Raw genomic sequence first — 25,379 nt, forward strand, 5'->3', positions numbered from 1 at the left:
GTTTTTACTATTATATACTAAGTATGGGTTTAGAGATTACAATCTGCATCTTCAAATTATTAAATTATAATATAAATTAATAAATTTACCACCTTCTAGACAGTGCAAGGACTTTAGAACATTTTAACCTTATTTATCCTTTTCTCCAATTATGTAGTATTGTTTTCATATATTTTTCTCTTCATTTCTCTTCATGCTTTATTCAATCCTCACACATATTGATTATATTCTATATTCACTAACCCACATATTAGCTTATCCACCTCAATCATTTTCCTTTTATCTAAACAACAACTTTTGTTATTTTTTTTTAACATCTTTATTGGGGTATAATTGCTTTACAATGGTGTGTTAGTTTCTGCTTTATAATAAAGTGAATCAGTTATACATATACATATGTTCCCATATGTCTTCCCTCTTGCGTCTCCCTCCCTCCCACCCTCCCTATCCCACCCCTCCAGGCTGTCACAAAGCACCGAGCCAATACCCCTGTGCCATGTGGCTGCTTCCCACTAGCTATCTACCTTACTACGTTTGTTAGTGTGTACATGTCCATGACTCTCTCGCCCTGTCACAGCTCACTCTTCACCCTCCCCATAACCTCAAGTCCGTTCTCTAGTAGGTCTGTGTCTTTATTCTTGCCTTACCCCTAGGTTCTTCATGACATTTTTTTTTCTTAAATTCCATATATATGTGTTAGCATACAGTATTTGTCTTTTTCTTTCTGACTTACTTCACTCTGTATGACAGACTCTAGGTCTATCCACCTCATTACAAATAGCTCAATTTCGTTTCTTTTTATGGCTGAGTAATATTCCATTGTATATATGTGCCACATCTTCTTTATCCATTCATCCGATGATGGGCACTTAGGTTGTTTCCATCTCTGGGCTATTGTAAATAGAGCTGCAATGAACATTTTGGTACTTAACTCTTTTTGAATTTTGGTTTTCTCAGGGTATATGCCCAGTACTGGGACTGCTGGGTCATATGGCAGTCTATTTTTAGTTTTTTAAGTAACCTCCATACTGTTCCCAATAGTGGCTGAACCAATTCACATTCCCACCAGCAGTGCAAGAGTGTTCCCTTTTCTTCACACCCTCTCCAGCATTTATTGTTTCTAGATTTTTTGATGATGGCCATTCTGACTGGTGTGAGATGATATCTCACTGTAGTTTTCATTTGCATTTCTCTAACGATTAATGATGTTGAGCATTCTTTCATGTGTTTGTTGGCAGTCTGTATATCTTCTTCGCAGAAAGGTCTATTTAGGTCTTCTGCCCATTTTTGGATTGGGTTGTTTGTTTTTTTGTTATTGAGCTGCATGAGCTGCTTGTAAATTTTGGAGATTAATCCTTTGTCGGTTGCTTCATTTGCAAATATTTTCTCCCATTCTGAGGGTTGTCTTTTGGTCTTGTTTATGGTTTCCTTTGCTGTGCAAAAGCTTTGAAGTTTCATTACGTCCCATTTGTTTATTTTTGTTTTTATTTCCATTACTCTAGGAGGTGGGTCAGAAAGGATCTTGCTGTGATTTATGTCATATAGTGTTCTGCCTATGTTTTCCTCTAAGAGTTTGATAGTTTCTGGCCTTACATTTAGGTCTTTAATCCATTTTGAGCTTATTTTTGTGTATGGTGTTAGGGAGTGATCTAATCTCATACTTTTACATGTACCTGTCCAGTTTTCCCAGCACCACTTATTGAAGAGGCTGTCCTTTCTCCACTGTACATTCCTGCCACCTTTATCAAAGATAAGGTGTCCATATGTGCGTGGGTTTATCTCTGGGCTTTCTATCCTGTTCCATTGATCTATCTTTCTGTTTTTGTGCCAGTACCATACCGTCTTGATTACTGTAGCTTTGTAGTATAGTCTGAAGTCAGGGAGCCTGATTCCTCCAGTTCCTTTTTTCGTTCTCAAGATTGCTTTGGCTATTCGGGGTCTTTTGTGTTTCCATACAAATTGTGAAATTCTTTGTTCTAGTTCTGTGAAAAATGCCAGTGGTAGTTTGATAGGGATTGCATTGAATCTATAGATTGCTTTGGGTAGTAGAGTCATTTTCACAATGTTGATTCTTCCAATCCAAGCACATGGTATATCTCTCCATCTATTTGTATCATCTTTAGTTTCTTTCATCAGTGTCTTATAATTTTCTGCATACAGGTCTTTTGTCTCCTTAGGTAGGTTTATTCCTAGATATTTTATTCTTTTTGTTGCAGTGGTAAATGGGAGTGTTTTCTTGATTTCACTTTCAGATTTTTCATCATTAGTATATAGGAATGCCAGAGATTTCTGTGCATTAATTTTGTATCCTGCCACTTTACCAAATTCATTGATTAGCTCTAGTAGTGTTCTGGTAGCATCTTTAGGATTCTCTATGTATAGGATCATGTCATCTGCAAACAGTGACAGCTTTACTTCTTCTTTTCCGATTTGGATTCCTTTTATTTCCTTTTCTTCTCTGATTGCTGTGGCTAAAACTTCCAAAACTATGTTGAATAAGAGTGGTGAGAGTGGGCAACCTTGTCTTGTTCCTGATCTTAGTGGAAATGCTTTCAGTTTTTCACCATTGAGGAGGATGTTGGCTGTGGGCTTGTCATATATGGCCTTTATTATGTTGAGGAAAGTTCCCTCTATGCCTACTTTCTGCAGGGTTTTTATCATAAATGGGTATTGAATTTTGTCAAAAGCTTTCTCTGCATCTATTGAGATGATCATATGGTTTTTCTCCTTCAGTTTGTTAATATGGTTTATCACATTGATAGATTTGCGTATATTGAAGAATCCTTGCATTCCTGGAATAAACTCCACTTGATCATGGTGTATGATCCTTTTAATGTGCTGTTGGATTCTGTTTGCTAGTATTTTGTTGAGAATTTTTGCATCTATGTTCATCAGTGATATTGGCCTGTAGTTTTCTTTCTTTTTGACATCCTTGTCTGGTTTTGGTATCAAGGTGATGGTGGCCTCGTAGAAGGAGTTTGGGAGTGTTCCTCCCTCTGCTATATTTTGGAAGAGTTTGAGAAGGATAGGTGTTAGCTCTTCTCTAAATGTTTGATAGAATTCGCCTGTGAAGCCATCTGGTCCTGGGCTTTTGTTTGTTTGAAGATTTTTAATCACAGTTTCAATTTCAGTGCTTGTGATTGGTCTATTCATGTTTTCTATTTCTTCCTGATTCAGTCTTGGCAGGTTGTGCATTTCTAAGAATTTGTCCATTTCTTCCAGATTGTCCATTTTATTGGCATAGAGTTGCTTATAGTAATCTCTCATGATCTTTTTTATTTCTGCAGTGTCAGTTGTTACCTCTCCTTTTTCATTTCTAATTCTATTGATTTGAGTCTTCTCCCTTTTTATCTTGATGAGTCTGGCTAGTGATTTATCTATTATGTTTATCTTCTCAAAGAACCAGCTTTTAGTTTTACTGATCTTTGCTATTGTTTCCTTCATTTATTTTTCATTTATTTCTGATCTGATTTTTCTGATTTCTTTCCTTCTGCTAGCTTTGGGGTTTTTTTGTTCTTCTTTCTCTAAGTGCTTGAGGTGCAAGGTTAGGTTGTTTATTCGAGATGTTTCCTGCTTCTTAAGGTGGGCTTGTATTGCTATAAACTTCCCCCTTAGAACTGCTTTTGCTGCATCCCATAGGTTTTGGGTCGTTGTGTCTCCACTGTCATTTGTTTCTAGGTATTTTTTGATTTCCTCTTTGATTTCTTCAGTGATCACTTGGTTATTAAGTAGTGTATTGTTTAGCCTCCATGTGTTTGTATTTTTTACAGATCTTTTCCTGTAATTGATATCTAGTCTCATGGCATTGTGGTCAGAAAAGATACTTGATACAATTTCAATTTTCTTAAATTTACCAAGGCTTGATTTGTGACCCAAGATATGATCTATCCTGGAGAATGTTTCATGAGCACTTGAGAAAAATGTGTATTCTGTTGTTTTTGGATGGAGTGTCCTATAAATATCAATTAAGTCCAGCTTGTTTAATGTATCATTTAAAGCTTGTGTTTCCTTATTTATTTTCATTTTGGATGATCTGTCCATGGGTGAAAGTGGGGTGTTTAAGTCCCCTACTATGAATGTGTTACTGTCAATTTCCCCTTTTACTGCTGTTAGTATTTGCCTTATGTATTGAGGTGCTCCTATGTTGGGTGCATAAATATTTACAATTGTTATATCTTCTTCTTGGATCGATCCCTTGATCATTATGTAGTGTCCTTCTTTGTCTCTTTTAATAGTCCTTATTTTAAAGTCTATTTTGTCTGATATGAGAATTGCTACTCCAGCTTTCTTTTGGTTTCCATTTGCATGGAATACCTTTTTCCATCCCCTTACTCTCAGTCTGTATGTGTATCTAGGTCAGAAGTGGGTCTCTTGTAGACAGCATATATAAGGGTCTTGTTTTTGTATCCATTCAGCTAATCTGTGTCTTTGGTGGGAGCATTTAGTCCATTTACATTTAAGGTAATTATCGATATGTATGTTCCTATTCCCATTTTCTTAATTGTTTTGGGTTCGTTATTATAGGTCTTTTCCTTCTCTTGTGTTTCTTGCCTAGAGAAGATCCTTTAGCATTTGTTGTAAAGCTGGTTTGGTGGTGCTGAACTCTCTCAGCTTTTGCTTGTCTGTAAAGGTTTTAATTTCTCCATCAAATCTGAATGAGATCCTTGCTGGGTAGAGTAGTCTTGGCTGCAGGTTTTTCTCCTTCATCACTTTCAATATGTCCTGCCACTCCCTTCTGGCTTGTAGGGCTTCTGCTGAGAGATCAGCTGTTAACCTTATGGGGATTCCCTTGTGTGTTATTTGTTGTTTTTGCCTTGCTGCTCTTAATATGCTTTCTTTGTATTTAATTTTTGACAGTTTGGTTAATATGTGTCTTGGCGTATTTCTCCTTGTATTTATTCTGTATGGGACTCTCTGTGCTTCCTGGACTTGATTAACTATTTCCTTTCCCATATTAGGGAAGTTTTCAACTATAATCTCTTCAAATATTTTCTCAGTCCCTTTCTTTTTCTCTTCTTCTTCTGGAACCCCTATAATTCGAATGTTGGTGCGTTTAATGTTGTCCCAGAGGTCTCTGAGACTGTCCTCAGTTCTTTTCATTCGTTTTTCTTTATCCTGCTCTGCAGTAGTTATTTCCACTATTTTATCTTCCAGGTCACTTATCCGTTCTTCTGCCTCAGTTATTCTGCTACTGATCCCATCTAGAGTACTTTTAATTTCATTTATTGTGTTGTTCATCGTTGCTTGTTTCATCTTTATTTCTTCTAGGTCCTTGTTAACTGTTTCTTGCATTTTGTCCATTCTATTTCCAAGATTTCGGATCAACCTTACTATCATTATCCTGAATTCTTTTTCAGGTAGACTGCCTATTTCCTCTTCATTTGTTAGGTCTGGTGCATTTTTATCTTGCTCTTTTATCTGCTGTGTGTTTTTCTGTCTTCTCATTTTGCTTATCTTACTGTGTTTGGGGTCTCCTTTTTGCAGACTGCAGGTTTGTAGTTCCTGCTGTTTTTGATGTCTGTCTTCAGTGGCTAAGGTTGGTTCAGTGGGTTGTGTAAGCTTCCTGGTGGAGGGGACTAGTGCCTGTGTTGTGGTGGATGAGGCTGGATCTTGTCTCTCTAGTGGGCAGGTTCACGTCTGGTGGTGTGTTTTGGGGTGTCTGTGGCCTTATTATGATTTTAGGCAGCCTCTCTGCTAATGGGTGGGGTTGTGTTCCTGTTTTGCTAGTTGTTTGGCATAGGTTGTCCAGCACTGTGGCTTGCTGGTCGTTGAGTGAAGCTGGGTGCTGGTGTTAAGATGGAGGTCTCTGGGAGATTTTCGCCTTTTGATATTATGTGGAGCTGGGAGGTCTCTTGTTGAGCAGTGTCCTGAAGTTGGCTCTCCTACCTCAGAGGCAGAGCCCTGATTCCTGGCTGGAGCACCAAGAGCCTTTCATCCACACAACTCAGACTTTTTGTTTCCTTTTCCTCTGTGCTTAGTTTCACTTGCTCACAGGGTGCTGCATGACGGGGTGTCACACCCGGCACCTGACGCGAAATGACTGCACCAACACCTCAGCTCACCGGGCTGTGCGTACAAGCGCCGCACACGCCACCTCCTGTTATTTTTTTAGTGCAGGTCTGCTAATGATGAATTCTCTGTTTATGTTTCTTAGAATATATTTCTATACCATTTTCAAAAGGTATTTTTGTTGTATATAGAATTCTATATTAATAGATGTTGTTTTTCTGTCCTTTCACAATTCTGTTGTTTGGTTCCATTATTTCTGTTTAGAAGTAAGCTGTAAGGTTAATTGTTACCATTTTGAAGGGTTTTTTTTCTTTCATAATGACATTAAAGTTTTTTTGTCTGGAGTTTTCAGCAGTTTAACCATGATGAACCTACATGCGTTCTAATTCAGCATTATTCTTAGGGTGTAGCTCTTCATAGCTCAATCAAAAGCCTGGAGTATTCAGCGCCCCTCTTTTTGTGTGATCCTTGAACTCAACTGCAGCAACATCACGAATTGCTCTAAAGTTTTGCTCAGCTTCTCAACCCCTCAGCTGCCATTTTTCAGAGTTGGCAATTTTCTCAACAGGAAGAGCCAGCTTCTGTGCCTCTCTCCTCTGCCTGGATCTTGGTACCACAGATCCTCATCCCCTTGGTAGCTCTCTGACGCTTTCATATAAATTTTGTTAACAAATTATCCAGATTTCCCAACTGTCCTCATTGCCATTGCTAGAAGCAGAACTCCTATGTGAGACGCTCAGTGCAGTATGCAATGCTATGCCACTGTCACTCTTAGTATAATCAAACTCATAGGTGTAGGCTTGTTATGATTTGTTCTGTTGTGCACCAAGAGTTTTCTTTCTGATAATTTCTGTCTTCCTTTAATTCAGGAAAATTATTAGCCATGTTCTCTAGTCTTTAATTTTGGAACAATGGTCAGGTATATGTTGAAGCTTCTTTTCTATTCTCTCATATTTTCTAAGTTTTTATCTTTGTTTATGCTCTACATTTTGTTCCAGGTAAATCATTTTTTTTTTAAGACGGTATCTGTGTTATGCACAATCTGAGCATTCTTAAAAGCAATCTCAACATCACAAATATTTTGAAAATTTGGGAATGTAGAAGAGAAGATTCTAGATGCAAATAGAACCAATTGTCAAAGAAATGGCATAAAGAGAGTGTCCAGTTTAGGGAGAAAGATATCATACTGGAATTAAGTTACATAATTTTTAAATCCCTCTGCTTCAATTGAATCTAGGGAATTGATCATTTTTAATCTTATTATCTATGGAAACGCTAAGAAAAATTTTAACTCTATTTTTAAGTGTGATTACACTGAAGTATTTAAGAAACACAGAATTTTTATATCTAATAAATCTTTAATCATTGCACGTTTGCAATGGAAGGAAATTGAAAGATGACCTAGACACAAAGAATCAAAGTTGATCAAATGGCCTATTTGACCTCTTTACTCATAAGCTCAGGCCCATATATAGAATCTTAACATTATGATGAAAAAGAAAAGCCAGTATGATGAGAAGTAAGCAAGCACAAGAGCACAGAATCTAGAACACAAAAGGGAACATGTGACCCAATGCCTAGTTTCACAGCCTCAAACTTTCTTATACTGCTGAGGACACTACCCTGTCCCTTCTGCCCCTACTGGAACCCAGAGAGTAGAAAAAGTGAGGAAAGAGACCAGGAGGGGAAAGAGAGTAAGAACACACATGTTGGAACTTCTCCTAAGCAGAAGCAGGATCTAGTACAATCTGGTCTTCAGCCTTCAGAAACAGTTAAGAGAGAAGGAAGCCATACTATTTCCACTATGGTCCAGGAAAAATATCCAATCCTGGATCTAGGAGTACGTGTGTATGACTGGATGAAGGAAGGAGAAAAGGACCAAGAAGAGCTCAGAAAAGGACCCTTGAGATCTCCCTTCCCCTTGGCAGTCAGGGATATATACTACGACTGTTGGTATTTCTGAGACCTCCAAAACAAATACTGTACTCATTTCAGACACAGCCCAGAAAAAAACATGCTAAGGAGTCAGGAAAAATTAAAGGAAAGAAAGAAACTGATAAAAATGAAGAAATAATAAATAGATTCTAATTTGGTGATAATCTAGACTACATCTTGTCTTCTATGTTGGATGCTCTGATTTAATAAAGAAATTACTTCATTCTCAGCCAGTCAATAGATTAAATAAAGTTGGAAATATTTCCTTTTCAAGTCATATAAGAAAAGAAAAACTTATCCCTGGAACATTTTGGGGAATAACATAAAATATTTCTGAAAGAAAAAACCCCCTTTTTTTTTTTCTTTTTCCCTATATAATCCATCTTACAACTGCTCGGGTCATTTCAACTTTATCTCACTGTGAGAGTATTCAAGATTTCAAGTTAATGATCACAAGTCACCCTGCAAACCAAGAGGCAGAATTACTTCATTAATTCAACCATCAGGCTACTCTGTGCCAGGTACCATTTAGGTAGAAATAATCTGTTTTATAAAGATATGCTTTCTTACTTTAAACAAAATTTAATCTCTTAGATATTTTATTTTATCTCATTTATATTATCTCAACTTGAAGATTTAGGTTGGTCCCAGCATTTATTAGTATTAGAAATATCACTACATCTCAATTTCCTTAACTTTACCTCTCTTACACTGTAATTATGAGGATTAAATGAAATAAAATATGTAAAACTGATCCATAAACTATTGAGGCTGCTTTAAAAAATATAAGACAAATAACAAGGAAGTGTAAGTGTAAAACATGAGCTGAAGAGAAAACTAAGTTAAGAACTAGGGTGAGGTTAGTATATCATGGCTCTTAGCTCCCCAGGAAACAATAATTAGCTTTACAATTCCCTGTCCATCAGCTAAAAGTGAGTTAGCTGTTCAGAAGATGCAAAAGTATTTCTGGTACTAACACCTGAGAGAAATTTCTTCCTTGGGCCCTCATAAAGAAGACAATGTTGGGGCTTCCCTGGTGGCGCAGTGGTTGAGAGTCCACCTGGCGATGCAGGGGACATGGGTTCGTGCCCCGGTCCGGGAAGATCCCACATGCCGCGGAGCGGCTGGGCCCGTGAGCCTTGGCCGCTGAGCCTGCGCGTCCGGAGCCTGTGCTCCGCAACGGGAGAGGCAACAACAGTGAGAGGCCCGCGTACCGCAAAAAAAAAAAAAGAAGACAATGTGTAACATAAAACCATGTTTTCAACAACATCCCAACCATGAAGACAACATATTTCACCGGATAATTACATGTAACACTATAGCTAAAACACTGGAATGCATCTGAGCCCTAAGTAAACAGAAGCTAGAGCTCTTTGTGATTTAATTGAAGGTCTGACATAGCAAATAAGTGCCCTCTTGATAACCTTCACTGATACTTTCTAAGTATGATCCAACCTTATATGATTTAGGCAACCTGAATAGACATAAATTCAGGAGTCAAGACAGTGTTGTAGAGGGTTTGGGGAGTATCTGCACTGGATCCTCACAGCTGTTCACCACTGAAAAAGCAATACGATCTGGTAGTTACAAGCAAGAACCCAAGAGCTAGGCTGCCTGCATTAGAATCCCACCTTTGCTTCTCAAAAAAAGTGTGAGCAAGTTTTGGCAAGTTACTTCATCGCATACTGCCTCTTGAACCTCCTATGTAAAATGAAGACAACAATAATACCTACCTCACTGTTATAAAAATTAAATAAGTTGTTATAAAAAATAGATAAAGTGCTTAGAACAATACCTGGCATGTAGGAAGCTAACTATTATTGTAAGTGTGAAAAATTATGAACTAGCACAGGTTGGTTAATTTATGTAGTTACTATTTAAATGAACAGACCCTAATCAAGAGTTTATTTACAGTGATTTCCTTTAAATGAAGAGGCTCTTAAAAAAGCAGCACAATAAATCTTTCCTTTTTTGAGTGGTATGAAATATTGTGTTTTAGTGATGGTTCATAAAAGAGCATATATATTTAATGCATGAATCATACACTTTTAAGATCTTTAAGTGATTAAGTACTGCTCTTTTGCTATGTTCTTCACCTCCACTATCCTGCCACATAAATACACAGATGATAAATCTATATTGGACAAGTTAATTTTATTAGGTAAATGGACTGAAAATTCTTAAAGAATCAACTTTCTGTAAATTCATTTTTTAAAATAACCTACTGAGTCAAATTCATAGAATTCATAGTAGTACATTATTGCTATAATATAAGCAAGAGGCAACTTGGACTCAAAATAATTGAACCTGACAGGCAATGTATACTCACTTTCGCTGCAGCAGAAGGCAGTAATCAACTATGATGGGCACCATATCCTGTAGAGAAACCGTAAAGAAAGCATCAGCACCACATCTCTGTCCAATGGCCCCCTGGTTAGACACAACACATAATGAAAGTAGTCTGCTTCAGATACTGTTAGATTGTTGGGAGAATATAACTTTGTACCATACTTTTGGTAAGCAATTTGGCACTCTGTGTCAAAAGCCTTAAAAATGTGAAAACACTTTTACCCAGTAATTCTATCTGGAAATTTATCCTAAATACATTTAGTAAGAAAAAAAATTTAATGCATTAAGGTATTCACTGCAGCTCTATAATAGAAGAAAGAGGAGAAGGAGGGGGAAGGGAGGAAGACATTGAAATTAAATACACAACATGAGAAAACAGTTAAGTAAATTTGCTATTTAAATATTATGTAGATATTACAAGTTTATAAAGAGTTTACAACATTATAAGAAACATCACGTGAAAAATATGTATTTATCTCACAACTTTGTAAAGAAAATATATCAAATTGATAATATAATATAGTTGGTCCCATTGGTGGCTCAGGTGATTAAGGTTGTCCATATTTTGTCACAATCCTCCAAACCAGCTATTTTAAGGTTGATTAATTTCTCAGTTTCATAACATTTTGACTGTTTTAAATTCATCATGTATAGACTCATATCAAACGAATGGCAACCCATAATTTTGGCCTTTTTCAAGAGAAACACTTTGAGGGAGGAGCAGTAGCTTATTATGACTAGAACTTGTCAAGTACCCAAGCATTAGATTTCAGCAGTACTCTTTCATTTTCTGCTAGCTGAAGAGCAATGGTTTCCTTTTAAAAATCCTGGAAGGCTTAGGTTCTGGGCAGAAGAATATCCCATCAGGAGGGAAAACACATTATGTGAAAGAGAATACCACATGCTAACACTTCTTTGACAAAAAGAACAAAACCTGAGGAACCACTATTATCTGAGAGAGAAGTAAGCAGAAGGACCTATAATCCTAAAAGGCTAACCCTGCCCATCCATCCTGCTTCCTTTATTTATCAATATTCCTCATGACTACATTTATAATCTTACTTAGGTACTTCAAAAACAGGAACTAAAACCATAGATTTGAAAAGTCTCAACCCTGAATGAGAATACATATAGAGGGACAAATAATCTGCAGAGAAAAAACCTAGAAATACTGAGGAAATTTAACAAACACTCTTTAAAATACACAGCTGAGCTCCCCAAAAACTAGGGGCAATACCCAGGGTTTAAAATTGAAAAAGGAACTGCAAACTAAAGCAATAAGCCCTGAGCCATCACTGAGACTGTCCTATAAATTTGTTGTTCATATGAGAGCTTGGGTTTTAATGCCAGAAACAAACTGAGGCCTTAATTCTTGCAACATAAGGAAGTAAAGCAAAGACCCTCCTAAAAACAGGATTCTTGAAAGGTGTCTCCTTAGTGAAAGGCAATTAGAAAAAACAAAAACCAAAAAAACCTGCCTATATGCATAGGAAGCTAACAAGAAAGGTTGTCTGTCTCTGCCTGGACTCAGTGGGGATAAATCTGCACTCTCCAAGAATCTATAATCAAGATGCTGCCCACAGGTGGATTTGGGATTTGAATTTACACTATCTCCTTAGTATGGGAATAATCAGGCCAAGAAATTAACACAAAAGGTGATCCTTAAAAAAGGATACTCCTGGAGCACTTGAAAGAAAAAAATTCCAGAAACAGGGTTTAACAGTTAACAGTGCTTAACAGTGCTTTGCTTAACAGGCAAAATAAGACCTCCTGATAAAGCCCCCAAAAGATGTGCCCAAAATAAAAAAGTTTAAAGCACCTCATGAAATAACATACCATAAGTTAATGTCAGCAGAAACTACAAACAGCAGGGGAGACCCCGAAAACTTCAAATATTATAATTATCAGGGAGAAATTATTAAAGTATATTTAGAATTATTAAAGGCATAAAATAAGGAATTAAGTGCCTATCCTAGCAGTAAGTACTAAGGATATACTATAGGGATAATGGAGAGTGTAACCATCGGATTAATACATGTAGACAAATCACTCTGTTGATTCTATGATGGGAGGATCTGGAAAACCAAGACTGAAGATAGGTGGCTAGTATAGTAGTCCAAGATGGAAACAGGAGACCAAACTAGGGTAGTGAGAGTAGGCATAAAAAACAGCAGCTAGAATCAAGCACTGTTTATAAAGTAAAACTGTAGAGGTTGGTGACAGATTCGTTATGGGTTGGAAGGCATAGGCAGGAGTCTAAGAAACTCCTAAATTTCTAGTTTGAGTGATGGCTGGATGAAGATTTCATGAAATGAAATAAGGAATATGGGAGGAGGTGTTAGAAGGAAGAAGCTAAACATAGTTTGGGCTGTCACAGCTCTGAGGAACATCTTTACTTCGACACTGAATAGTAAGAAACTGGATATAGTAATCTGAAACATCTGGGTTAGAATTACACACTTCTAAGTCATGAAAGGAAATATTGTATATGAATAAAACTGTCCAGGGATAATAAAGATAAAAATCAGTGAACAGTGGATTACATCTTGAGGAAGACCAATATTTATGATATGGTCAGAGGATGGAAACAAAATCCAACTCAGGAACAGTCACAAAGGTTTAAAAATCAGAAGACCACACAATCATAGATATCTACAGGATACAGAATTTTAAAAAGGAAGAAGTGATCATCACTGTTTAATACAGCATTGAGAATGAATAAGATATGAAAGTTTTATTTTATTTATAAATTAGGATATCACTGGGATCTTTAGAAAGATGGTGTTTTATCTTCCTCATTAGATCGTAAGCACAGTAATGGGTGATATGCAGCTTGCAGAAAATTGGGGGGAGAAAGCTGAGAGGGAAAGAGGGAGGAAAGGGGGAGGAAGAGAAAGAGAAAGCATCAATGTATGTGTAATTAGAATCCCTGAATAAGAAAACTAAAACAGGGAGTTTAGGAAGATGGCGGAAGAGTAAAATGCGGAGATCACCTTCCTCCCCACAGATACATCAGAAATACATCTACACATGGAACAACTCCTAGAGAACACCCACTGAACGCTGGCAGAAGACCTCAGACCTCCCAAAAGGAAAGAAACTCCCCACGTACCTGGGTAGGGCAAAAGAAAAGACAGAGGCAAAAGAATAGGGACAGGACCTGCGCCAGTGGGAGGGAGCTGTGAAGGAGGAAAGGTTTCCACACACTAGAAAGCCCCTTCGTGGGCGGAGACTGCGGGTGGCAGAGGGGGTAAGCTTCGGAGCCACGGAGGAGAGCACAGCCACCGGGGTGCGGAGGGCAAAGCGGAGAGATTTCCGCACAGAGGATCCGTGCCGACCGGCACTCACCAGCCCGAGAGGCTTGACTGCTCACCCGCCGGGGCGGGTGGGAGCTGGGAGCTGAGGCTCGGGGCTTCGGTCGGATCGCAGGGAGAGGACTGGCAGCATGAACACAGCCTGAAGGGGTTAGTGAACCACGGCTAGCAGGGAGGGAGTCCGGGGAAAAGCCTGGACCTGCTGAAGAGGCAAGAGACTTTTTCTTCCCTCTTTGTTTCCTGGTGGGCGAGGAGAGGGGATTCAGAGCGCTGCTTAAAGGAGCGCCAGAGACGTGTGCGGGCTGCGGCTAAAAGCGCGGAACCCAGAGACGGGCATGAGACGTTAAGGCTACTGCTGCCGCTTCAAAGAAGCCTGTGTGCAACCGCAGGTCACTATCCACACCTCCACTCCCGGGAGCCTGTGCAGCCTGCCACTGCCAGGGTCCCATGATGCAGGGACAACTTCCCCAGGAGAACACACGGTGCGCCTCACACTGGTGCAACGTCACGCTGGCCTCTGCCGCCGCAGGCTCTCCCCACATCCGTACTCCTCCCTCCCCGCAGGCCTGAGTGAGCCTGAGCCCCCGAATCAGCGGCTGCTTTAACCCCGTCCTGTCTGAGCGAAGAACAGACGCCCTCAGGCAACCTATACACAGAGGCGGGGCCAAATCCAAAGCTGAACCCCGGGAGCTGTGCCAACAAAGAAGAGAAAGGGAAATCTTTCCCAGCAGCCTCAGGAGCAGCGGATTTAAAGCTCCACAATCAACCTGATGTACCCTGCATCTGTGGAATACCTGAATAGACAACGAATCATCCCAAATTGAGGAGGTGGACTTTGGGAGCAAGATGTATTATTTTTTCCCCTTTTCCTCTTTCTGTGACTGTGTATGTGTACGCTTCTGTGTGAGATTTTGTCTGTATAACTCTGCTTTCACCATTTGTCCTAGGGTTCTGTCTTTTTTTTTTTTACTTAAAAAAATTTTTTTCTTAATACTTATTTTTATTTTAATAACTTTATGTTATTTTATCTTACTTTATTTTATCCTCTTTCTTTCTTTTTTTTCTTTCTATTTTTTCTCCCTTTTATTCTGAGCCGTGTGGATGAAAGGTTCTTGGTGCTCCAGCCAGGAGTCAGTGCTATACCTCTCAGGTGGGAGAGCCAACTTCAGGACACTGGTCAACAAGAGACCTCCCAGCTCCACATAATATCAAATGGCGAAAATCTCCCAGAGATCTCCATCTCAACACCAGCACCCAGCTTCACTCAATGACCAGCAAGCTACAGTGCTGGACACCCTATGCCAAACAACTAGCAACACAGGAACACAACCCCATCCATTAGCAGAGAGGCTGCCTAAAATCATAATAAGGCCACAGACACCCCAAAACACACCACCAGACGTGGACCTGCCCACCAGAAAGACAAGATCCAGCCTCATCCACCAGAACACAGGCACTAGTCCCCTCCACCAGGAAGCCTACACAACCCACTGAACCAACCTTAGCCACTGGGGACAGACACCAAAACCAACGGGAACTACGAACCCGGAGCCTGCAAAAACGAGACCCTAAACACAGTAAGATAAGCAAAACGAGAAGACAGAAAAGCACACAGCAGATGAGGAGCAAGGTAAAAACCCACCAGACCTAACAAATGAAGAGGAAGTAGGCAGTCTACCTGAAAAAGAATTCAGAATAATGATAGGAAAGATGATCCAAAATCTTGGAAATAGAATAGAGAAAATGCAAGAAACATTTAACAAGGACCTAGAAGAAATGAGGAGGAAACAAGCAATGATGAACAACACAATAAATAGAATTAAAAATACTCTAGAAGGGATCAATAGCAGAATAACTGAGGCAGAAGAACGGATAAGTGACCTGGAAGATAAAATAGTGGAAATAATTACAGCAGAGCAGAATAAAGAAAAACGAATGAAAAGAACTGAGGACAGTCTCAGAGACCTCTGGGACAAAATTAAATGCACCAACATTCAAATTATAGGGGTCCCAGAAGAAGAAGAGAAAAAGAAAGGCACTGAGAAAATATTTGAAGAGATTATAGTTGAAAACTTCCCTAATATGGGAAAGGAAATAGTTAATCAAGTCCAGGAATCACAGAGAGTCCCAAACAGGATAAATTCAAGGAGAAACATGCCAATACACATATTAATCAAACTATCAAAAATTAAATACAGAAAACATATTTAAAGCAGCAAGGGAAAAACAACAAATAATACACAAGGGAATCCCCATGAGGTTAACAGCTGATCTTTCAGCAGAAACTCTGCAAGCCAGAAGGGACTGGCAGGACATATTTAAAGTGATGAAGGAGAAAAACCTACAACCAAGACTACTCTACCCAACAAGGATCGCATTCAGATTTGATGGAGAAATTAAAACCTTCACAGAAAAGCAAAAGCTGAGAGAGTTCAGCACCACCAAACTAGCTTTACAACAAACGCTAAAGGAACTTCTATAGGCAAGAAACACAAGAAAGGAAAAGACCTACAATAACAAACTCAAAACAATTAAGAAAATGGGAAGAGGAACATACATATTGATAATTACCTTAAATGTAAATGGATTAAATGCTCCCACCAAAAGACACAGACTGGCTGAATGGATACAAAAACAAGACCTGTATATATGCTGTCTACAAGAGACCCACTTCAGACCTAGAGACACATACAGACTGAAAGTGAGGGGATGGAAAAAGATATTCCATGCAAATGGAAATCAAAAGAAAGCTGGAGTAGCAATACTCATATCAGACAAAATAGACTTTAAAATAAAGACTATTACAAGAGACAAAGAAGGACATAATGATCAAGGGATCAATCCAAGAAGAAGACATAACAATTGTAAATATTTATGCACCCAACATAGGAGCACCTCAATACATAAGGCAAATACTAATAGCCATAAAAGGGGTAATCAGCAGTAACACATTCATACTAGGGGAATTAACACCCCACTTTCACCAGTGGATAGATCATCCAAAATGAAAATAAATAAGGAAACACAAGCTTTAAATGATACATTAAACAAGATGGACTTAATTGATATTTATAGGACATTCCATCCAAAAACAACAGAATACACATTTTTCTCAAGTGCTCATGAAACACTGTCCAGGATAGATCGTATCTTGGGTCACAAATCAAGCCTTGGTAAATTTAAGAAAACTGAAATCGTATTAAGTATCTTTTCCGACCACAATGCTATGAGACTAGATATCAATTACAGGAAAAGATCTGTAAAAAATACAAACACATAGAGGCTAAACAATACACTGCTTAATAACCAAGTGATCACTGAAGAAATCAAAGAGGAAGTCAAAAGATACCTAGAAACAAATGACAATGGAGACACGATGACCCAAAACCTATGGGTTGCAGCAAAATCAGTTCTAAGAGGGAAGTTTACAGCAATACAAACCTACCTTAAGAAATAGGAAACATCTCATATAAACAACCTAACCTTGCACCTAAAGCAGTTAGAGAAAAAAGAACAAAACCCCCCAAAGTTAGCAGAAAGAAAGAAATCATAAAGATCAGATCAGAAATAAATGAAAAAGAAATGAAGGAAACGATAGCAAAGGTCAATAAAACTAAAAGCTGGTTCTTTGAAACGATAAGCAAAATTGATAAATCATTAGCCAGATTCATCAAGAAAAAAAGGGAGAAGACTCAAATCAATAGAATTAGAAAAGAAAAAGGAGAAGTTAACAACTGACACTGCAGAAATATAAAGGATCATGAGAGATTACTACAAGCAACTCTATGCCAATAAAATGGACAACCTGGAAGAAATGGACAAATTCTTAGAAATGCACAACCTGCTGAGACTGAACCAGGAAGAAACAGAAAATATGAACAGACCAATCACAAGCACTGAAATTGAAACTGTGATTAAAAATCTTCCAACAAACAAAATCCCAGGACCAGATGGCTTCACAGGCGAATTCTATCAAACATTTAGAGAAGAGCTAACACCTATCCTTCTCAAATTCTTCCAAAATATAGCAGAGGGAGGAACACTCCCAAACTCATTCTACGAGGCCACCATCACCCTGATACCAAAACCAGACAAGGATGTCACAAAGAAAGAAAACTACAGGCCAATATCACTAATAAACATAGATGCAAAAATCCTCAACAAAATACTAGCAAACAGAATCTAACAGCACATTAAAAGGATCATACACCATGATCAAGTGGGGTTTATTCCAGGAATGCAAGGATTCTTCAATATACGCAAATCTATCAACGTGATACACCATATTAACAAACTGAAGGAGAAAAACCATGTGATCATCTCAATAGATGCAGAGAAAGCTTTCAACAAAATTCAACACCCATTTATGATAAAAACCCTCCAGAAAGTAGGCATAGAGGGAACTTTCCTCAACATAATAAAGGCCATATATGACAATCCCACAGCCAACATCGTCCTCAATGGTGAAAAACTGAAACCATTTACACTAAGATCAGGAACAAGACAAGGTTGCCCACTCTCACCACTCTTATTCAACAGTTTTGGAAGTTTTAGCCCCAGCAATCAGAGAAGAAAAAGAAATAAAAGGAATCCAAATCGGAAAAGAAGAAGTAAAGCTGTCACTGTTTGCAGATGACATGATACTCTACATAAAGAATCCTAAAGATGCTACCAGAGAACTACTAGAGCTAATCAATGCATTTGGTAAAGTAGCAGGATACAAAATTAATGCACAGAAATCTCTGGCATTCCTATACACTAATGATGAATAATCTGAAAGTGAAATCAAGAAAACACTCCCATTTACCATTGCAACAAAAGGAATAAAATATCTAGGAATAAACCTACCTAAGGAGACAAAAGACCTGTATGCAGAAAATTATAAGACACTGATGAAAGAAATTAAAGATGATACAAATAGATGCAGAGATATACCATGTTCTTGGATTGGAAGAATCAACATTGTGAAAATGACTCTACTACCCAGAGCAATCTACAGATTCAATGCAATCCTTATCAAACTACCACTGGCGTTTTTCACAGAACTAGAACAAAAAATTTCACAATTCGTATGGAAACACAAAAGACCCCGAATAGCCAAAGCAATCTTGAGAACGAAAAATGGAGCTGGAGGAATCAGGCTCCCTGACTTCAGACTATACTACAAAGCTACAGTAATCAAGACAGTATGGTACTGGCACAAAAAGAGAAATACAGGTCAATGGAACAGGATAGAAAGCCTAGAGATAAACCCACACACATATGGTCACCTTATCTTTGATAAAGGAGGCAAGAATATACAGTGGAGAAAAGGCAGCCTCTTCAATAAGTGGTGCTGGGAAAACTGGACAGGTACATGTAAAAGTATGAAATTAGAACACTCCCTAACACCATACACAACTATAAACTCAAAATGGATTAAAGATCTAAATGTAAGGCCAGACACTATCAAACTCTTAGAGGAAAACATAGGCAGAATACTGTATGACATAAATCACAGCAAGATCCTTTTTGACCCACCTCCTAGAGACATGGTAATAAAAACAAACAAATGGGACCTAATGAAACTTCAAAGCTTTTGCACAGCAAAGGAAACCATAAACAAGACCAAAAGACAACCCTCAGAATGGGAGACAATATTTGCAAATGAAGCAACTGCCAAAGGATTAATCTCCAAGATTTACAAGCAGCTCATGCAGCTCAATAACAAAAAAACAAACAACCCAATCCAAAAGTGGGCAGAAGGCCTAAATAGACATTTCTCCAAAGAAGATATAGAGATTGCCAACAAACACATTAAAGAATGCTCAACATCACTAATCATTAGAGAAATGCAAATCAAAACTACATTGAGGTATCACCTCATACCCGTCAGAATGGCCATCATCAGAAAATCTGCAAACAATAAGTGCTGGAGAGGGTGTGGAGAAAAGGGAACCCTCTTGCACTGTTGGTGGGAATGTAAATTGATACAGCCACTATGGAGAACAGTATGGAGGTTCCTTAAAAAACTAAAAATAGAACTACCATACGACCCAGCAATCGCACTACTGGACATATACCCTGAGCAAACCATAATTCAAAAAGAGTCATGTACCAAAATGTTCATTGCAGCTCTATTTACAATAGCCAGGACATGGAAGCAACCTAAGCGTCCATCATCAGATGAATGGATAAAGAAGATGTGGCACATATACACAATGGAATATTACTCAGCCATAAAAAGAAACGAAATTAAGATATTTGTAGTGAGGTGGATGGACCTAGAGTCTGTCACGCGGAGTGTGGTAAGTCAGAAAGAGAAAAACAAATACCGTATGCTAACACATATATATGGAATCTAAGAAAAAAAAAAGGTCATGAAGAACCTAGGGCTAAGACAGGAATAAAGACACAGACCTACTAGAGAATGGATATGGGGAGGGGGAAGGGTAAGCTGTGACAAACTGAGAGAGTGGCATGGACATATATACACTACCAAACGTAAAATAGATAGCTAGTGGGAAGCAGCCGCATGGCACAGGGAGATCAGCTCGGTGCTTTGTGACCATTTAGAGGGGTGGGATAGGGAGGGTGGGAGGGAGGGAGACGCAAGAGGGAAGAGATATGGGAACATATGTATATGTGTAACTGATTCACTTTGTTATAAAGCAGAAAATAACACACCATTGTAAAGCAATTATACTCCAATAAAGATGTTAAAAAAATAATGATAATAAAGAATAAAAGAAAACTAAAACAACAGAACAGAATGAACAGTTTAAGACTTAATTCAAGAAAACTTTCCTGAGATTATTTTTTTTAAAGTCTTAAATCTACATATTAATAGAACACATATTATTCCAGGGAAAAATGGCCTAGAATGATTATACTGAGACCCAATGCAGTAAAGTTACTGGATTACCCAAACTAAGAAGTAGCCAGGAAAAAAAGATGAATTTTGAGAGAGGGGAAAAAAAAAACCTGGCTAGCCTCAGATTATCCTATAGTGGCATTCCATGAGAGACGGTAACAGAACAGTATTTTCAAGATACTTAAGGAGAGCCAAAATGTTTTTCAATATAAAAGCTAGAGGGACTTACTTCCCTGCTGGTCCAGTGGCTAAGACTCCACACTCCCAACATAGGGGGCCCAGGTTCAACTCCTGGTCAGGGAGCTAGATCCCGCATGCTGCAACTAACAGATTCGGCACGTCACAACTAAAGATCTCACGTGCTGCAACTAAGACCTGGCCCAGCCAAATAAATAAATATTTTTAAAAATAATAAAATAAAATAAAAGCTAGAGACCAAGAATTTGAAGACTCAACAAACTCAAAAAATATTGTTCTCATGAGCCTTCCCTTTTTTTTTTAAGCCTCCTCCATATTAGTTTACTTTCAGCCAAATCGTGCCCAAATGTCCTCCATATTTAGAAAAAAAGATATGTCTTTTATTAAACTTTTGTCCCCTTCCATTTAGAAGCCTATCATTTTACAGCCAAGAATGTGAAGCATGATATTCTTTTCTTTTTCATGAGAGTAATATGAATTCACAGAAGAACATTTGAAAATTACATAAAGAGGGGCTTCCCTGGTGGCGCAGTGGTTAAGAATCCGCCTGCCAATGCAAGGGACACGGGTTCGAGACCTGATCCGGGAAGATCCCACATGCCATGGAGGAACTAAGCCCTTGTGCCACAACTACTGAAACCCACACGCCTACAGCCCATGCTTCGCAAGAAGAGAAGCCACCGAAATGAGAAGCCCATGCACCGCAAAGAAGAATAGCCCCTGCTCGCCACAACTAGAGAAAGCCCGCGCACAGTAATGAAGACCCAACACAGCCAAAAATAAATAAATTTATATTTTAAAAAATTACATAAAGATATTTTAAGATAAAATGTCCTCCATAATTTTACCATGAAGAGAAAATATTATTTAAAACTATTACATTTCTTTGCCTTTTTCTAATCATTTAGCATAATTAAGATCCTATCAGTTGTTCTCAAAGTCTGATTCATGAGAGGCCACAGGAGGTCTTCAAGACTCAGGGGGTTTGTGAGGTCAAACTAATTTTCATAAAAATATTAAGATTTCATTTTTACTTTTCAGCATGTTTACTTTTGCAAATATGGTATAACTGCAGGGGTCAGTAAAACTGCTGTCTCCTTAGCCCGAATCCAGGCAGTGGCACCAATCCATACTAGTAGTCATCATATTCTTCACAGTCATGCCCTCAGAGGAAAGGGAAAAATGCCATTTTCACTCAAGACTGTCCTTGATGAAGCAGTGGCTTTAATTTTATTAAATCTCAACCTTTAAGTACATTTTAAAAAATATTCTGTGTGATGAAACGAGAAATAGGAATAAGCCATTTCTGTTGCACAGCAAAGTGCTATAGCTGTCTCAAGGAAAAGAACCTGTGCAACTGTTTGAGTTGGGAGCTGAACCAACCACTTCTATCACGGATTACCACGACTGACAGAAAAAGGTATCTATTCAGATTTGAGTATCTGACAAAAATTTTTTCAGAAATGAACACAGTAAAGCTGTCACTTCAAGGGGAAAAAATGAACATATTTGTTGCCAGTGATAAAATCCAAGCTTTCAATTGAGAATTAGAATTTTGGAAATCACACAGCCACTTCTGTGAGCTTTACAGCTTCAGAGTGGGTAGACTTTACTGATGAGATTGGTGGTGATTCATTAGCTTTTCTTCTTTTTTTTTTTCTTGGCCGTACCACATGGCTTGTGGAATCTTAGTTCTCCGACCAGGGATTGGACTCAGCCCCTCGGCAGTGAGAGCGCAGAGTCCTAACCACTGGACCGCCAGGGAATTCCCTCATTAGCCTTTCTTGAAGAAACTGCTTCAGCAACCAAGAAATGACTGGGAAAACTATAGCAAAAGCACTGGTGATCAGCAGGAACTATATCTAACTACAAAAGTAAGTGTAAAACAACAAACAGATACCCTCTGACAATGAGGAAAAGATTTATATGAAGACAAATTGGGAGGAGAAAGAGAAAAGGTCGGGGGGAGAAAAGATTAAGTGGCCTCATCTGTAAATTGGTAGTCAAAAGATATCCTTTAAAACTCACAATTAAACTTAGAACTAGAAGCATTTTTAACAATATAAAAGATAATGATTAAAATCTGGTAATAGAGGAGGGGTTGAGGAGAAAGAAGGAAGAAAAATATGCTAAATTTAATAACAGAAAGGACCAATGCCCCCAAAAAATAGAGGATCAAGGGTACCATATAATGCTATAATTACAAAGGTAGTCACTGGAATAAAATACACAATTGTAAATATCAGAAGTACATGTAAAAAAGGGTTTCTTTTAAAAAAATAAAAACAAAAAATATTTGGCTTAACTCACCTAAGATTTTCAGATTGAAATATGAAAAAAGCAAAAATCTGAAATCTCAAAAAGCAAACACCCAACTCTACGTAGTAAACAAGAAACAAATACAAGGTGATCTGGAAAGACGGAAAATAAAAAGGATAGGCAAAAGTACACCATGCAAAGAAAAATCAGGACTGTGATCAGATTAAAGGTTGTTTATCAGTTAAAGTAAAATTCAGGCTAAAAGGGCATTAAATGAATAAATAAATCATAATGAAGATAAATTTCCTATTTCTATATGCCAAATTGCTACAGGGTACGTTCTAAATTATACGGTGCTAACATTCCTAAGGCAGAAAATGGAAGGAAAAATAAAGAAAAGAACACTATTAACAGGGCACTTTACTTCTCACCGTCCATGAGAAACTGGGTAGACAAAAATGGGTAAGGGTTTAGAAGATCTAACAATTAATTTTAAAAATCTGACTGACAATGAACAATTTTCTGTGAAAATATACAAAATATTATATCTCAAGTGCTTGTGGAACATGAATGATCATATATTAGACCACACACACACAAAAAAAACCTAAATAAGCTCCAAAAAGTAGAATTGGTACACAAAGCATTATCTGAACACAATACAATAAAACTAGAAAGGAATCATATATCAGAAAATAAAATGCTCTCTCCACCTAAAAAATAAACTTTCTCTAAAACTCTTCAAAGAAGGAATACCAATCACATTTGATGATTACATATAAAGACAATAATGAAAGTGGTACATATTGAACTGATAGCTTTAAATAAATCTGTAATTTGACATTTTTAGAACACTCCAACAGCAGCAAAATACACATTTTTGTCAAATACAGAGAGCATTTACTAAAATAAATGATATATTATAGGCCATAAAACAAGTTGCAAATTTTAAAAGATTCAAGTTGTACAAAGTATTTTCTCTGACCACAATGAAATTAAATTAGAAATTAACAAAATAAAGAATAACAGAGATGACATCACTATAGATTCTTCAGATATGAAAAGGGTAATGAAAATGCCATGAGCAACTTTTTTGCCAATAAACTTGACAACTTAGATGAAATAGCAGAATTTCTTTAAAGATAGAAAATACCAATGCTTATTCAAAAAGAAATAGAAGAAATATATAACCTTCTAAGAAATTGTAGTTTGAAACTTTCTTACAAAGAACACTCAAGGCCTTGATACTTTCAATGGTGAATTCTATCAAACATTTAAGGAAGAAATAATACCAATTTTTTTTTTTTTTTTTTTTTGCGGTACGCGGGCCTCTCACTGTTGTGGCCTCTCCCGTTGCAGAGCACAGGCTCCGGATGCGCAGGCTCAGCGGCCATGGCTCACGGGCCATGGCTCACGGGCCCAGCCTCTCCGTGGCATGTGGGATCTTCCCAGACCGGGGCACGAACCAGTGTCTCGTGCATCGGCAGGCGGAGTCTCAACCACTGCGCCACCAGGGAAGCCCTAATTATTATTATTAATTATTATACCAACTCTTCCATAACATTGAAAAGAAGGTAATAATTCACAACTAATTCTGTGAAGTCAGCATTACTCCAATACCAAAACCACACAAAGGCATTACAAGAAAACTGTTCATCATTCCCCATGAACACAGATATTCACATAGAAAGGATAATATATCATAACCAAGTGGGTTTATCCCAGGAATGTGGAGTTGCTTTAAAATTCAAAAAATCAGGGGCTTCCCTGGTGGCGCAGTGGTTGAGAATCTGCCTGCTAATGCAGGGGACACAGGTTCGAGCCCTGGTCTGGGAGGATCCCACATGCCGCGGAGCAACTAGGCTCGTGAGCCACAACTACTGAGCCTGCGCGTCTGGAGCCTGTGCTCCGCAACAAGAGAAGCCGCGATGGTGAGAGGCCCGCGCACCGCGATGAAAAGTGGCCCCCGCTTGCCACAACTAGAGAAAGCCCTCACACAGAAATGAAGACCCAACACAGCAAAAATTAATTAATTAATTAATAAACTCCTACCCCCAACATCTTCGGGAAAAAAAATTCAAAAAATCAATATAAATCACATAATTAACAAATGAAAAAAGAAAAACCATATGATCATCACTATAGACAAAAAAAGAAACTGACCAAGGCTAACAACATTCATTCCTGAAAAAAAAAACTTAGAAAATTAAGAATAGAACTTCCTCAACCTGATAAAGGGCATCTTTAAAATCCTATAGCTAGCATCATACTTATAAATCTAAGACTGATGCTTTTCCACTAACACTGGAATAAGATAAGGATGTCAACTCTCGCCGTCTGAATTCAACATCATACTGGAGGCCATACTGGAGCCAGTGTAATAATGCAAGAAAGAGAAACACAAGACATCCAAATTGGAAAAGAAGTAATCTGTCTTTATTGCTGACAGCATGATTGTCTAT

General features: G+C 38.1%; 1 protein-coding gene across 2 annotated transcripts in view; it reads right to left on the reverse strand.

Moving 5' to 3' along the window:
• The window catches only part of VPS8 (VPS8 subunit of CORVET complex), a 305,525-nt gene that overhangs the window by 191,641 nt on the left and 88,505 nt on the right, over positions 1 to 25,379 (reverse strand). For both annotated transcript variants that reach the window (XM_082840463.1, XM_082840464.1), the window contains one exon: positions 10,274 to 10,320. In XM_082840463.1, coding sequence (XP_082696589.1) covers positions 10,274 to 10,320 — 47 coding nt within the window. The remainder of the gene's footprint in view (positions 1 to 10,273; positions 10,321 to 25,379) is intronic.

This window comes from Leucopleurus acutus (genome assembly GCF_964270905.1).
Source record: "Leucopleurus acutus genome assembly, chromosome: 5".
Taxonomy (NCBI): domain Eukaryota; kingdom Metazoa; phylum Chordata; class Mammalia; order Artiodactyla; family Delphinidae; genus Leucopleurus; species Leucopleurus acutus.